The sequence below is a fragment of the Morone saxatilis genome, unplaced genomic scaffold, assembly GCF_004916995.1.
Source record: "Morone saxatilis isolate NCDOM2014 unplaced genomic scaffold, NCSU_SB_2.0 Contig0, whole genome shotgun sequence".
NCBI classification, from domain to species: Eukaryota; Metazoa; Chordata; class Actinopteri; family Moronidae; genus Morone; species Morone saxatilis.
Window position 1 is genome coordinate 19,025,481 of NW_023339650.1, and position 15,360 is coordinate 19,040,840.

The 15,360-nt window shown below is 43.7% G+C and overlaps 1 protein-coding gene across 1 annotated transcript in view; it reads left to right on the forward strand.

Annotated features, from left to right (window-relative positions):
- The window catches only part of LOC118332820 (cadherin-20-like), a 74,117-nt gene that overhangs the window by 41,639 nt on the left and 17,118 nt on the right, over positions 1 to 15,360 (forward strand). Inside the window, exons 2-4 of the mRNA XM_035668643.1 lie at positions 9,245 to 9,546; positions 13,047 to 13,341; positions 13,726 to 13,845. Of these exons, the coding sequence (XP_035524536.1) occupies positions 9,328 to 9,546; positions 13,047 to 13,341; positions 13,726 to 13,845 (634 nt within the window). The 5' untranslated portion in view covers positions 9,245 to 9,327. The remainder of the gene's footprint in view (positions 1 to 9,244; positions 9,547 to 13,046; positions 13,342 to 13,725; positions 13,846 to 15,360) is intronic.

The window sequence follows — 15,360 nt, forward strand, 5'->3', positions numbered from 1 at the left end:
CTTCTCAGTTGTAAGGATTTGATGCATTTCTGTGATTTATGGGACAGTAACTTTAATATCTTTAGGTTATGGATTGTTGGTCAGACAAAATAAAAGACATTTAAAGACATCACCAGTGGCAACATTTTATAATCTAAGCTAATTGAACTAATATATGTGTGTGTAATAGTTAGCATATAGCATAATATAGTTGCAGCCCTATTGTATAAGACACTACCAGTGGGTTTATATGTGCCGTAAAACAACAGGCACTGGGGTTTTGTGGCGCGTATACGCTGCTGGTGTATGTTGCCCTCCAGCTTGCATTGTTAGTCTCAGGGCCACTGTCTTCACAGGCAGAGAGAGAGTCGCAATGGTCGAGAGAGCTCAAGATTGCAAAGAGAGGTAGGGTAAACGACAGCAAAGCAGTGAATCAAATAAATAATACCTTATTTTGTGATTGTTTCACGGCGGTTACGTTCTAAAGCACAAATGAACTTGGCTACCGTCCCTCCTGCAGTATGTCGACTGTATTTTATTGACGAAAGGCCGCTAACTACACTCCGCTCTGGGGATAAAGCTATAAATTCTTTGCAATAAAAGCCCCTGTTATTTTGTTATTTAAAAGCTTTGATTATAAAGCAGCAAAATCAGGAAGTGTTGAGTTTTCAACAGCAGCAACTTAATGCGACTCCTGTACAACTGAAAGCGAACACAAAACAGTCAAATAAAGCAGATGTCTGAAAGCACAAACAGGAGAAACTAGACTTCAAACCACAGAGATTCAGTTAGATGCTGCAGAAGTACTGAGAGCTGAACACTCAGAGACGTCTGTCTCTCTGGTCTCTGGAGCTGAGTTTTGGAAAAACACATGCATGTTTATTGAGGGGGAGTTGTCACGGGTTGGCCATGATGGTTTGACTCGGCATGACCAAATGTGCTATATGCTGTCTATTATTTCTCCTATATTAGGAAACCAGTTTTTGCTGATTTTAAAAACAACAACATTTCTTTATAAATGTAATAAATCTCTGTATACTTGCCTGTCTGTGTGTCAATGGGAAATTATATCAGAGTGGACGGATACTTAAGTCACAAAGGGCTACTTAGGGGACAAAATGGTTAACAAGACAATAATGTAAGACTGATTAATGGAGTGGTAAGAATTGGAATTGAGAGGATACTTCAGTCCAGAGAGGATATGTAAATGTAACAACCATGACATTTCCTTTCTTAATGAAAGACCTGAACAGTGTGTTGTAAGTCTTAAGTAAAAGGTACTGTGAGGTGACAGAACAAGTCATGGCCCTTATAAGCCTACAACCCTAAACCTTAAGAGAAGGCGTACTTGATCAGATGCGTGAAAGCACCGTGTCCCTACAACATCCTGCATATTATCACAAAACCAAAGTCCGGCAACATGCAGAACATAACTGTATCCAATCTATTTCTACGGCGGATCTAGGCCTTTGTGAAGGGATCCGAAGGGACCTGTTTTCCAGACGTCTACCACCATAACAGACTTTTAAAAACAGACAGAGGCCCTTCCCAAAGCCCTATAGCTTCAATTTGTTCTGCCAATTATTATCCTCTGCCCTGCCACAATGATTGAAGGTGTTGTTCAATGAGCCTGAATGCCACCCTCTCCGTCGCCCGCCCTGACAAAAAGGGAGCCCCTGCCTTTTTCTGGGGGTCCAGTCAAGCATTCGCTGACAGATTGGCTGGGGCGCTAACCAGTCAGGTCTTCAAAGAGACAAAGACGAGGGGAGGGCTGCAGGGGAAGGGAGGGAGACCAGTGGTGAAGAAGAATGACCTGCCAAATGAGAAAGAAGACATATTGAAAGGGACAGAGTGGGAGAAAGAAAAAAACATATTGAACCGATGGAGAAGTACAACCTTTTGACCATCTGGCTTGGTGGGTGACAACAGCCTTCATCTGTATTTTTAGAGCTGTACAACACACCAAATTACTCTGTCAGGAAGATTAAGGAGAGTCAAAGGGCTGTCGAGTGGAAAAAAAAAGAGCAAAGTTGTCCCAGTTGGCTATGAATAGTGGAGAAAGTCAAAACTTTACTAGCTTATGTCTGCAGCTCCATCACTTTATTTTCACTCTTAATATAATATGAAAACAGTTCACACTATGTAATGAAAAAACATAAAATAAGAACCCGAGCAGCAGAGTAGAACACTTCTTGTTTCTATGTAATATATTCTCATTTCTGTTTAAACATGGTTGACTACATCTCCAATATAATTTCACTTTCCCCAGTCCTTCTCCTCCTGCGGAGAAATATGCAAGAGACTCAACTCTGAAAACCTCTTTTTGCTGCATTAATTCCATGATTGCTTAAATGAAACACTGCTATTTTCTCGCTCAGTGCTAAACAGGGATCAGATCTCCGTGACCATGACTAATCTTCCGCTGCGCTTTTTGTGCGTATTGGCGTGCACCTAATTTTTCAGGATCTTTTTCCCAATTTGGAAAACTAATTGCTTTGACTCTGACTGGGCAAGCAGCGGAATATAATGCAGTTTAAAGCTTCATCTTTTATGCCCATAAATCCCTCCACAGATCCAGCCGTGTACAACACTGGCTCATTAAAATGCATTAGGGCAGATTCGCCGGAGTGAGAGGGCAGGTGATTTTTTCTTTCCCCCCCTCATCCTTTGCGTTTTCTACTCCGCTGGTCAGTGATCCAAGGACCCTGCACTCCCGGCAATCTTGGCGCTCGCTCCCAGCCGTCACACACTCCCGAGTTTTCCCCCCACCATGCTGGTCACTTTATTCACTTGCAAATACCCTGAGATGAAATGAGTTGCTTTTGTGGTGCGTGCAGGAGCACTTCCCTCCACTGCTCGCTATCTGCCACCTCATGTCTCTCTCTTCTCATTCCTCCATCCCTTGCTTGCCACCTCTTTGATTTCCACCCCCCTCTCTCCCGCTGTAATTTCACCCCTATCCTGCTGTCAATCTACCCCCCTACAACTCTTTTCACTCCCCTCCTTCTTTCTCCACCTCTTGTCCGTCCACTGCTCCTTCCCATGCCGAAGGTTGTAGATGGCTGGTTTTGCTTGGAGCCAGAGGAGGCCGTCCCACTGATTGTAAAGAGGGGGACAATTGGTCCTTTAGTCTGATTGGGTCCCCAGATAGGCAACACGAGGGATGAGAGTGTGCAGACAGCTATGAGAGGCAGACAGCAGCGGTGACAGAGTAGAGGCAGCAAGAGAAGACATATATATATATTTATATATAGATAGAGAGAGGGGAAACTTTACAAAGAGGACAGCGAGAGAGAGCGTGGACTCAAGGTGACTTTAGGGAAACTGATGCACTGCAGGCAGCAGCTTTCACAACTTTTACAAGGGAAATTTAGCGAGCGTGCAGGGAAAAGCAGTAGAAAGAGATAAGAGAAGAAAAAAGGAGCATTTTTCACAGAAGAAGGACTGAGGAAGAGGAATAAAGTTAAAAAGGAAAAAGGTAAGGCGTGGAATTTTTGCCTAAAAAAAAGAAAATATGATCCTTGACTTTTAGCAGTCATGTTTTGAAACAGCAGCGCCAATGAAAAATGTCAATAATACTTTCAAGCCGTAAACAGGGAATGTTGAGGATGATTTAAGGGTGACTGGGGATTTGTCAGCTGTAACTGAGTGTTGCAGCACTGAGTGGAGATGGAGAGTGCTGAGATGAATAAGGCACGAGGTGGGAGCACGATTTCATTACTGCGCTGAATCAATATTTAATTTTTTTGTGTGTTAATTGATAAACAATGTTTACAGAAACAAATACATCGCATGTCTGTCTGTCAAAAGTAGGTCACGGTGATTATTCAGGGAGCCCTACCTCAGCCGGGAGGGGGGGGCTTTGGTGGCACATTAGAAAAACTTTTGTGAACACGAGCTGAGGCTCAAAGCGTGGCTCCAATTCTCAGCACGTCTGCACTGTCGCTACTTCAAACAAGTCATGCTGAAGGAGAGGAATGCCTATCTGCTTTTTACGGACTTCTGTTTGGCATTCAGACCTCATTCCCCAGCGTAAGCCAAGGTTCTAGTTTCTCAAGAGGAGGACAGATTCATTTTTTTTTCTTTTTTTTATGAAACCCATTAAGCTATCGCCTGTCTTGTAAGCTCAGGCCGACAAATAAGACACTAGATTGGCATGTGTGCTCTCGCCGGGGCAGAAAGACTTTTCTTGCCATTATCAGTGTCAGCAAGAGGCGGTGAAGGATCTTCTGAAAGATGAGCATTGTGCGCGGGCCTCCATATTAACGACACCTCTCAGGGTTTTTGTGATGTTGCTTTTGGTTGAGGTATCTTAAATGACATTCCAGGACAGGAAATAGTCTAATAGAGGAGAGGATTCTCCACTGCTGCCATGTGGTGGATGGAAACTGTACATCAAGTTCTCCTCCCAGACAAAAAAAAAACCCAAATTCAAAAGAGATTATGAGTTCGATATTAATTTGAAAGGATCAGTCCCCAAGACACCGCTGTTTAATCTGCGGTGGAGTGACACTGATTGCAAACTTTTCCAGATGACGCTTATGCATGGTGACATCATTTCCATGCACCAGTGCCTGGGATGAATGCCAGTTTGTGTGATTTAATTTCTCCATAAATGACAAGGCTCCTTTTATGGCCTCCACCGAGCAATGAATGAACTAAATGTGCATCGGGGAGGGATGGGGAGGAGAGGGAGCGAGTCCAAAACAAGAGAAAAGATTGAGGAATCGGAGAGAAAACTAAAAATAAGTGCAAGCGCTCGAATGATATAATAACAGACATAGCAGATGTTAAATGAATTTTTTTGGTCCATGCTATTACAAAAACAGGAGTAGAGGGCTGAACAAACTTCTGAAGCTCACTCAGCACGCAAAGGCAGATAGAGAGCGGAGGGAGGGAGTAATTAAAAACACCTTACAGTAAACGAGCCGCAGGGAGGGAGACGCTCGTCACGGCACAGCGGTGGCGGCGCACGCAGCTGCACAGACCGAGGCCCGGGGTGCTCCCTACAATTAGAGAGCACGGCAGAGGCAGGTTCAAAGCCTGCCCCATGCCAGCGTCTCTGTCCTCGGGGGGGGCAGGGTTAGAGGAATGAGGACGAATAGAGGGTAGCACTCGCACACAAACACACATAGGCATGCTGTGCTTCCACAGAGAGCTCATATTCATACCCACACACAAACAACTATATGATCTTGAGAGTTTGGCCAGAATACACACCTCCCTTAGCCTGGCTCTTCCTTTGAAGGCTGCCATCTCTCCCTGTGTGCTGGCTGAGGAAACTGGGCCCTTGCTGCAGGCGGTCACGGTATAGACCCTTTGCTTTTAGAAACCAGAAGACCTGGTCATTTTATTCCTTCTTTATGCACACACACATACAAAACATACCAGAGGCCATACTGTGGGGGCGACCAGCTTATTAAAAGTTACTGCCGCAGCAGAGTCTGAATTTAATTACGTATAAATAAGTAAATAAACATTAGCATTTAGAAATTAAAAACTACGCTTCGTTGAGAGGAAATGTGGCTTGTCACACTCAGCACTCGGCCCGGGAAGTGAAATTAGATTCAGCAGCTGTATTTAAGAAAACCCTTCCACATTTCGCAACAGCAGCCGCTCGGCTTATTGTACTCGGCTTATTGAAAGACACTTTCTCATGCCGGAGCTTCTGCATCTTAAAAAAGTCAAAGTGCATCGTTGCAGCCCCTCGCCCGGGTCGGAGATATGCAGAGGCTTCGCGGTGACATCCCTTTCCACCGTGCTAAATCAATTGTGGTTAACAAATTGGCCGTGACGTTTTGCGCCGCCAGGGTGGGTGGAACCCTTTTTCACGGGTCCACCCAGTTTGTAAGGACCTTTTCCACAGTCTGGGAGGGCTCCTTTTAGAGCTGAGGTGAGTGGAGCACAGACATGGCCACTGTGAAATTAACACTTAATAATGCTCCACATAGCACTTAAACAGGGCGAACTCATACTAATGTACCACACACTGAGTTGGCCCTTGGTAACCTCACTCAGTGAATGAGAGTTTGGTGGACCAAAAGGTCTGGGTAAGGTTTTTGATAACATAAGAACTGGAACTAATGATTATTTTCATGATTAATCAGTTAACCTGACCTATAATTTGGCCTATAAAATGAAAAGTTTAATGTCACATAAACTAAAGAAAAGCAGGAAATTGTAACGTTTGTGAAGCTGAAAATACATGTAGGTTAATATTTGACATTTCTGCTTGAAAATGACTTAAAATTAAAAATAAGAACAGATTTTTTGAGGAACTGACGAACTGTTTTAGTCCTAGATAACACTGTACATGACATTTTTTTCCAGTATTTTTTTTACAATTTTCATCACAAATACCTTGTTCACCTACAAAACCAATATTTATTTCAATACCTTATGTGTACACAATCAACCAAAATCTGAAATTAGCTAAATTATTACGCGATTTATCTGAAGAATCAAATCCAATTTTTGCTCCAACTTTAAAGTTTTAACACATTTGTCCAAGAGTGTTTCCATAAGTTATTGTACAGCAATGGCAATATGTTTTTCTTGTTAATTTGGCCATTAGTGACTCATTAATCTGAACAGGTAGGGTTAGCGACATTATATATGCTGCCTCAGCCCAGTGGTGGTCGGCCAGTCATACAGTAGCAGGTGTTTGTTTTCCTCCATTGGAAGGAAACGTTCACCTCGCTCACTCATGTAGGAGCAGTTTGATATAGTCTGCTGTTGTCAGATTGCAGTTAATGGAGCAGCAGGTGGACTTGGAGTAAGATGATACAACAATATGGCCCATCATTTTGTCACACCAGCTGCTCCCCGTGACAATCACCGTCTCCTCCACTGTCACTCAATTTCATCCTCCCTCTCAACAAACACCTTTCCTTTCAGGGGTTTCTTGCTTGTCAAAACAAACATAAAAATCAGATGCTCTTATACCTGTCTCGCCATTTTGGCTTAATTGTAGTGCGTTACTCACTAACTCAGTTATTCTCTTTTGGATACTAAGGCAGATTTTCGACGAGGGAAGAATGTTTCAGCCCGGTGGGAAAATACCTCTTCGCCTTAAGCCTGACAAAGCTTTTGCATATGATTGCTCCTCCACCTTCCTCCTCATCCCTTCATCCCTTCATCCCTTCATCTTCCCATCCCTTCTACCCCCCATTCGCAGCTTGTGCGGCAAACACCAGCTGCTTTTTCTTTAAACAAGTGGAATGCCATAAGATTAGCAGAAGAGAGATGTGTGAAATGTTTTGCTAGCACAATTGCGTGGCATGTCACCTCATTAGGGACGACAAAATGGAGCAAAATGCTCGGGTGCAAGCTGTGACCTTTTAGGGGCGGAGCTGAGAGGGGAGGCCAAGGGTTTGTGAGCAGAGAACAGGGAGCTAATTTTACTTCATAATGGCAACCAGGCAGCTTGAATAGACAGAATAGAGGGGAGCGGCGAGGTCAAGTGTCAGCCATCCTGCCAAGCAGCTCTTGCAGAGTTTACCTCTACAGAGGAGGCTCAGAAACACACACACACACATGCATGCATGCACACACACACTTGGGCCAGCCTCCCGCTGACAATGCAGCCACGCCCCCCACCCTTCTCTGCCTTTTGTGCCTCTTCAACAATGATTAACTGAGTTTGGCGATTCAGAGAGTCTACAGCAGCACAATGCACTCTCTCTTACAAAACATAATGGAGTCAGCCCATGAGTCAAACAGTCTCTCTTTCTTCCGCTGTTTTTTTTTCCGGCCCCAAACTTTCCATCTCCCCCTGCTAACAGCCTCCTTGCTTTTCTTTTCCTTCCTCCCCCCTCTCTCTGGTTTTTCTTTGCCTTTTGACCATAAATCCTATTTCCCCCCGAGCTCGTTAATGCAGGAAAAGCGGGCAGATGCTGCCCTCCTCCTAATACATAAAAATAAGATGCAGATGGAAAGAGGCAGCGTAGGTGCCATGCGCTGCATGTGAAAAGGTATTGATTAGCTAAAATCGATGGATAACCTGAAAAAGCATCTCCTGCAAGAAATTCGCGGGATTGACCTCGCTGATCTTAAAGATTCCTATGATGTTCGTATCAAATGCAGAGGGAGATAGTATTTAGAGGCATGAAGTCGAACATCCATGCAATACCATAGGGGCCTGCAAACACAGAGATATGGAAAAAATAGACACTTGTAATGAGCGGTGTGCAGTGCTGATGGGAACTTGTGGAACATGGTGTGAGTAAAGCTGAGCAGGGGTGTTAACAGAAACACTACAGTCTCAGAACATCACACCCCCGGGCCTTTTACAGGAGGTGTAAAGGAGTGAAGGAGCTCACCTCTCCGCGTGACAGGAAGAGGAGGAGGGAAGGAAGCACAATCTTCTTTTTTATCTGCAGGTTGCAAAAAGTGCCTTTATGTGAGTGTATTCAGGGATCAAGACAAGATTACACAATTAAAAGCAAATGATCAGCATTATGGCAAATATACTTATTTTCTTTCTTGTGGAGAGTTACATGAGAAGATTGATAAGCTACCACTCCTCATGTCTCAAAGCAGGTGATTAGCCTAGCTTAGCATAAAATACTGGAAGCAGGAGGAAACAGTTAGTGTGGCTGTCATCTGATTTTGAAAAATCCAATACCTGTAAAACGCCTAAAGCTCACTGGTTAAAACAATGTATCAAAAATGACTCTGTGTGGTTGTAGTGAAACTAAACAAAAGATCCATCCATCCGCCCAGTACTTTTATGCTGCGTCTCGATGTCGTGTGGTTTCCTGGCTACCTCATGGTGACGACAAGACTCCAAAAAGTCGCCGCTCCAAGCTGCTGTTCATCAAGAGATAGTCACAGAACCTAACACTAATCTATATCGTTTTACGGATCTTACAGTTACGCACACCTTTGATGTCCCCAGTCTTTTGTTCTTCGCATTTTAACTCTCTGGGGGTATGGTAATAGTGAGTGGCAGGATGACACCAATGTTTTGTTTTGTACTTCTGTCCCAGTCTTCCTCTCCTCTCATATTACCTCTTCTCCTGTTCCACGTAACATCATCGGCGGTATGAGAAGAACCCCATTCAGCTTTGATAAGGCACACACAGCTCATTAAAACTCAGTAGTGGAGGGCTAATGTGGAAGCAGGAGAAAAGCCTGCGAATGTGCGTCATCCGTAGGCCTCCCACAGTGCAACACAGACTGGGTCTCAATACACAACAAAAGTATGATGTTGTCCAAAAGGACGCAAATTTGAGACTCATGTGTCTTCTTTGTTCTCTTACAGTACCCAGGAAGAAAGGAACCCGGAACAACGGCACTGGTGAAGAAAGAGGAAAAATCTTTTCAAATACTACTCTGTGCTTAACAATGGGAGACCGGTTGCATCTTCCAGCAGTTGCCAGAACCTTGCTCCCTTTGGCCCTTGGCATTTTGACCCTTCTGCCTCACATCCTTCTGGGTAAACCCGCGGAGGAGGAAAATGCAGGCAGCTCAGCACTGCTCCAGAGGGTGAAGAGAGGCTGGGTGTGGAACCAGTTCTTTGTCCTGGAGGAGTACACTGGGCTGGAACCACTTTATATTGGAAAGGTCAGTGTTCACTGCTTGCTGTACTGTATGAGCAGGCACACACATATGTGCACACACAAAGGTATAACTTGAAGAAATGCAAAGTGTACAGGTTTCTGGCCTGGTAGGGGAGCTGCTTTTCTGCATGACCTTTCTGCATGGCGTATCTGATGTGTAAGGTGTCTCAGTAAGGTGCTGCAGAAGTATTTCAACCCTAACTTTCAAACAGTGCAACAGATTTATAGGGGAGCTCAGCAGCCTGGAGGTCATCCACTGCTTGGACTGAGCTGAGTGCATGAATGCAAAAAAGAAGATCATGGGTGGGCAGAGGCAAACCTCAACGACTGCAAAGGAGAAAAATCCCAATTTAATCCCTGGATGCACCGCGTCCATACTAAGACAGCCTCTCTTCTGTCCACTTTGAACCAGAGCCAGACAGCAGTGATTGAGTTAATTGACTCGAACTGAGTCTTCACTCAGTCGGCCCTTTTCCACAGAAGTGGATGGCGCGTCTGCAACACAACCGACATGCACTAAAAAGAGCAGGAGAGGGATGCTCACAAAGGAGCACTTTGATCGCTCAGTCGCTAAAGTGAATTGAACATTTGATCAATAGTTGTAAGGCCAGTCATCATCAGCAGAGAGACACAACAATCTTGCAAACTCGAATGAAAATTGCCATTACATCCCCCAAAAAGTGGGTTCTGGGGAATCTTTTTGAGTCATTTGTAGGTGTTTGTGCCAGTGTATGTCACTGCAAAAATGACCCACTTGAAACATAAAATATCACGTCACTTTGAAATCTTTGCGACAAATAATACAATGAATGCTACGAGCAGGCTTCTCTTGTTTAGCTTTGTGAGTTATCTAATTATAGATTAAACTGTTATTGGGTAAACATACATCGCAATCCAGTGTCTGTACACATAGCATAGGATGTTTTTTGTTATGGAAAGACATGCCATTATGGCATAAAACCAAAGTGAGGATTAGAAAACCACAAAATAGTCTGTACTGTGTAGTTATGTAGCATTTGCCTGTTACTTACCAATACGCTTTAGCTAGTTACTGACTGACAATACCAACAGACTGATAATCCCTCACTCAGTCCAAATCAGTATTTTAATCACCTAACAGAAAGTCTAATTGAATTTAACATTAGATACATAATATAATATGTCTAACATTTTGTAGCACCAAACAGTACAGATTTGTACTTTTTACAAGTAAAAGCTCAATTCTGCTGCTGTTGTGCAAATCTTTTTCTAATACATATAGCAGCTTCTGATCAACCCATATTAATATCAGGACTAATTTCTGGTTAAGGAACCGCACAGATCATTTAGTTGGTTGATTAGATACAGATACAGATAATGGTTTACTCGCTATATAACTGTAGTGCCTACTGTCCCCCTTTCCCCCCCTAAAACCTTACTAATGGGCCCATTTGACAACTGTGGACAGTCCTGGCTCAAAAACTCAATTATAAATGCATGTAAGTAGGGAATTCACTCGCCCCTTAACTAAACTGAGTGATTCCTGCAGAGCATTCTGTCAGAACATGGATGTAAGATCTCTTGGGGCCCACGTCGTGACATTAAAACACCAAAATATGCTGCCCTGATTTTAAAACGCTCATTCCAAACCTTTGATTGAGTTTTCCGTTGCCAACTTTAAAAACACTGCGTTACTAACCTCTCATCCTCTGAAATTCCTCTTCAGAAAAGATGCAAACGTGCCTAATTACTGTTCTGGAATAATTTCCCAGCCACCGCTCGGGAATACCGAGGCAAATGCTGGAATCCGGAAAGTCACGTGCTCCGACCAGAAAGACAAGTAACAAGTCCTTAGAGAGTGCCACCAGTGCTGTAGAAAACTAAAATTACTGTGTCTACTTATGTAGTATGAAATATTCCTTACAGTCGCTGCACCACATTCACTTCCATCTTACCTCTTCTTCTTTCCCATTTAGTGTTTCTTCACTGATTCTTTTCAAGCCGCCCACCCTAATTTTTCCAAGCTGAATGAAATAAGTGATTCTGACAAGCCTGGCTACTACCCAGAGAGCCACTCAAGGCAGAGAGGCATTGTAGGATATGAAAAAGCAGGAGAAACATGTACTGTAGCCTGTCCCCCCACCCCCAAGGATTTTTTCCCCCTCAGCTTAGCATTCTTAGAATTCAGAGCCGCAGGGATGTCGGAGGTTTGGACTTTGGGCTGGGGCTGAGACCGAACAGGTAATTGATAGAGTGTCAAACTCCCTCTTTTCATAGGTTTGGGTGGAAAGGAAGGATCAGAGCAAGAGAAGGCGGATAAGGCGAAGGGAAGGCACCGGCCTGAGATATATCACCATGAGACACGGGCTGAAGTTCACAATGGGGTGTTGATTAGAAAATATATTCTGGGCCGAGCTGGGCTGCACGGCGCTTTGCAGGAGAGAGAGCAGGTGGGCCCGTTGTCCGAAGAGATAGGAAAAGCTGTATTGTCTGCTGCTCGGGGGAATGATAGGTATTGTGAAGATTGCTGCTGAACTATCACCGGAATAACAACAATGAGTGCTGTAGCTGCAAACTTTTAGGAGTTCACCAACCTCAGCGTGGTCATTTCACTTAGCAGCGCCAGACGAGGAAAAGGCCAAAGTGTATGAAAAGAGTGTGCGTTGAGAGTCAGTGGGGTGATTTTTGTCAGTGCTGTGTTGTGCACTCGCTGTGTGTTGATTATATATGACACAGGCGTCAATGGGGGCATTTAATTCCGCTCTGTCAGTGTGATGGCAGTACTCATCATACACAGAGACCCTCTAAGTACAAAGGAGTGATTGCACATCAACAGGCTGGCATTTGCACTTACAGGCCACAAAAGGCTTCTGATTGCACTGCAGGGCCTTTGGCAACAATCAGGCTGTAAGCAGTGATTAGATGTACTAACAGCTACAGTATTAAGGTACACATACAACCACAGATCACCCATGGAGGTCTGGAGTTAATTTATCCACTGGTTTAAAGATATTCATTGTACAATGATATAACATTTAAGATGCTGCAACCAAAGATTGCTTTTGTTAATAAATAACTTAAATCATTAATCGCTCAGGATTGTAGCTAATTTCTTTCAGCACACACTTGCTCTGCCTGGCCTGAACCTCAGCCTACCTCACTAGCACATTTTCAGTTGGATTTAGATCAAGAACTTTCCACTGTTTGACCCCAAAAAGTTCTTTTGATCGTCTCGGCTGTATGTTTAGGATCACTGTGCTGCTGCATTGTTCTAAAATTGGCGGATGTGACCCAATTAAATGTCCTCAAAAACATGTTGCTGCACCATATGTCTGTTATTTTCATGTTTGTTCAACTTGTAAGCACTGGTAAACTTGTTGTCTGGTATATGTTGTCATGATTTTTGAAAGTTATCGTCTTTTTTTGACCAAGCGCTGGCAGATTGGGCACAGATTTGAACACTAAAAAGTGGATCTTTTCTTTTTATATTCTGGAATAATTCCTTACAAACATCTCTGTAAACAGCTCCACTCAGACATGGATAAAGGCGACGGCTCCATTAAGTACATCCTGACGGGCGAGGGCGCGGGCACCACCTTCACCATCGACGACAGCACGGGGGACATCCACGCCATCCAGAGGCTGGACCGGGAGGTGAAGGCCCAGTACATCCTCCGTGCCCAGGCCCGGAACCGCCTGACGGACAGACCTCTGGAGCCTGAGTCCGAGTTCATCGTCAAGATCCAAGACATCAACGACAACGAGCCGAGGTTTCTGGACGGGCCGTACCAGGCGTCTGTACCCGAAATGTCTAAAATAGGTGAGCGTGGGGAGATGAAGGCAGACAGATGGATGGAGACAGAAACTAAACTGTTGCCTGTGCATGTTTGAGGTGTTTGTTTTTGAGGGAGCGGCTGCATAGCAAAGTACATAATGGCCCGGCAGAGTCATCGTTTGTTCCTACAGGCTCGTCTCCATCTGCTTCATTCACTATTCATAAACCCACTTTTGTGGTTACTTTGAAGTAAATAAGCATAGTTAATTCCTGGAGCCGCTCCAGCCACAGAATAAAAAACTCCAACTAAAATTATTTATTTGATTTATATGATGATATTGGTGTAGATTATGTTTCTTTCTCATCCACCTCTTCCTTTTCCTCTAATTCTGTCTATTCCTCCTCACATTTGCCCCCGTGTTTACCCAGGAACATCTGTGATCCAGCTGACGGCCACAGATGCCGACGACCCCACGTATGGCAACAGTGCTCGTGTGGTCTACAGCATCCTGGAAGGCCAGCCTTACTTCTCAGTGGACGCCAAAACTGGTATGACTGCACACATGCTGCTAAACTCCCTCTAAAACACTCAACCTGTAACTCGGGAAACCAGCATTTTTATCCATTACATAAAGAGTCTGATGGATTTCAAACTTCACCAGTCACTTTAACTATTTTATGAGCTCCATATGAATGTTTTATAAGTAAGAATGATGTTAGATGACCTGATAAAAGTCTACAAACTACCACTGACAGCCAGGATTTACTAACATCCTCGGCTGGCAGCTACTGTTAATTCCCCACCTTGTTTCTAACACTGTACCGCACTGTAATTGCACCACAGTCTGATTTTAGCAGTCCACACTTTAAGCCCCTGTGTATACCAACCAGCTCTGAATGTGGGAAGCTCAGCATGGCTCCTGTGGTTGCTATGAGACTTGTCTGAAACACGGCACTCTTTTGTAACAACTTGCAGCATCTCAAACTCCTCGCACTCGACAAAAAAGATGTGCTAAGCACAAAGTGTGACTTCTCTGTTAAAAAGGAGGACAGCATAAGACAGGCAGCCCCTCGTGGGGAAGTGATCGAGTGGTTCCGGAAACTGTCTCACAGGTTTATCTATTGTCATTAAAGGACCATGACAACGAGTTTGTATGTGTTAGTTCAGTCTACTACAAACCAAATACACTGCCAATCATTTGGCAAACAAGGCTGTTGTGATGTTTACTATATCAATATAGCATTCAGCTTATTAGAGTTAGAGTTAGACGGGACGATTGATATCACTTTCATGTCTCTGCATTAAGTACTGAGCTGGAGCCAGGAGGAAATCAGCTTAGCTTAGCAAAGTTAAAAACTACATCTACAATCAGTTCTGAAGCTCACTATGACAAAAAGAAATAGGACAGAAATAATGGTTTTTAACTATAGATAAAAAGCCAAGCTGGCTATTTCCAGTCTTCATGCTATGCTAAGCTAAGCTAATCACCTCCCATCTCTAGCGCCATACTTAATGCACGTACATGAGAATGGTATCAATCCTCTCATTTAACTCTTTCAGTGAATTTGTGTCTTGTTCTTTAAAGACATAATTTAATAACGGAAATCGTTATTTATTCAGGGAAATAAAATACAAAATAACTCTGAGTATAAGAAACAATTAGTTTTGCAATTATACACAAAGAAGCCAACAAAAGATGACTTTGTATCTATGACGAAGGACATAACTGATACATTTGAGAAATTGCAGAGCAGCCTTTTTAAACCAATCCACACTTTGGTTTAAAATCAGTCTGCATTACCACATGATGATAATTATCATGAAAAGTATGTGGACACGTGTTCTTCTGGTACTGTTTATCCTGGCTTGGCATCCTTAGTTCAATGAAAGGAAATGTTGATGTTACAGCGACAACATCTGTGTTGGACCTCACTCATAATCTTGTGACTGAATGGGAGCAAATCCCTGCAGCCAGGGAGTCCAACATCTGGTGGAAAGACTGAAACCAGAAGGGTGGAGGCTGTTATAGTAGCTGATTAATGTCCGTGGCTTCCAAATGTGCC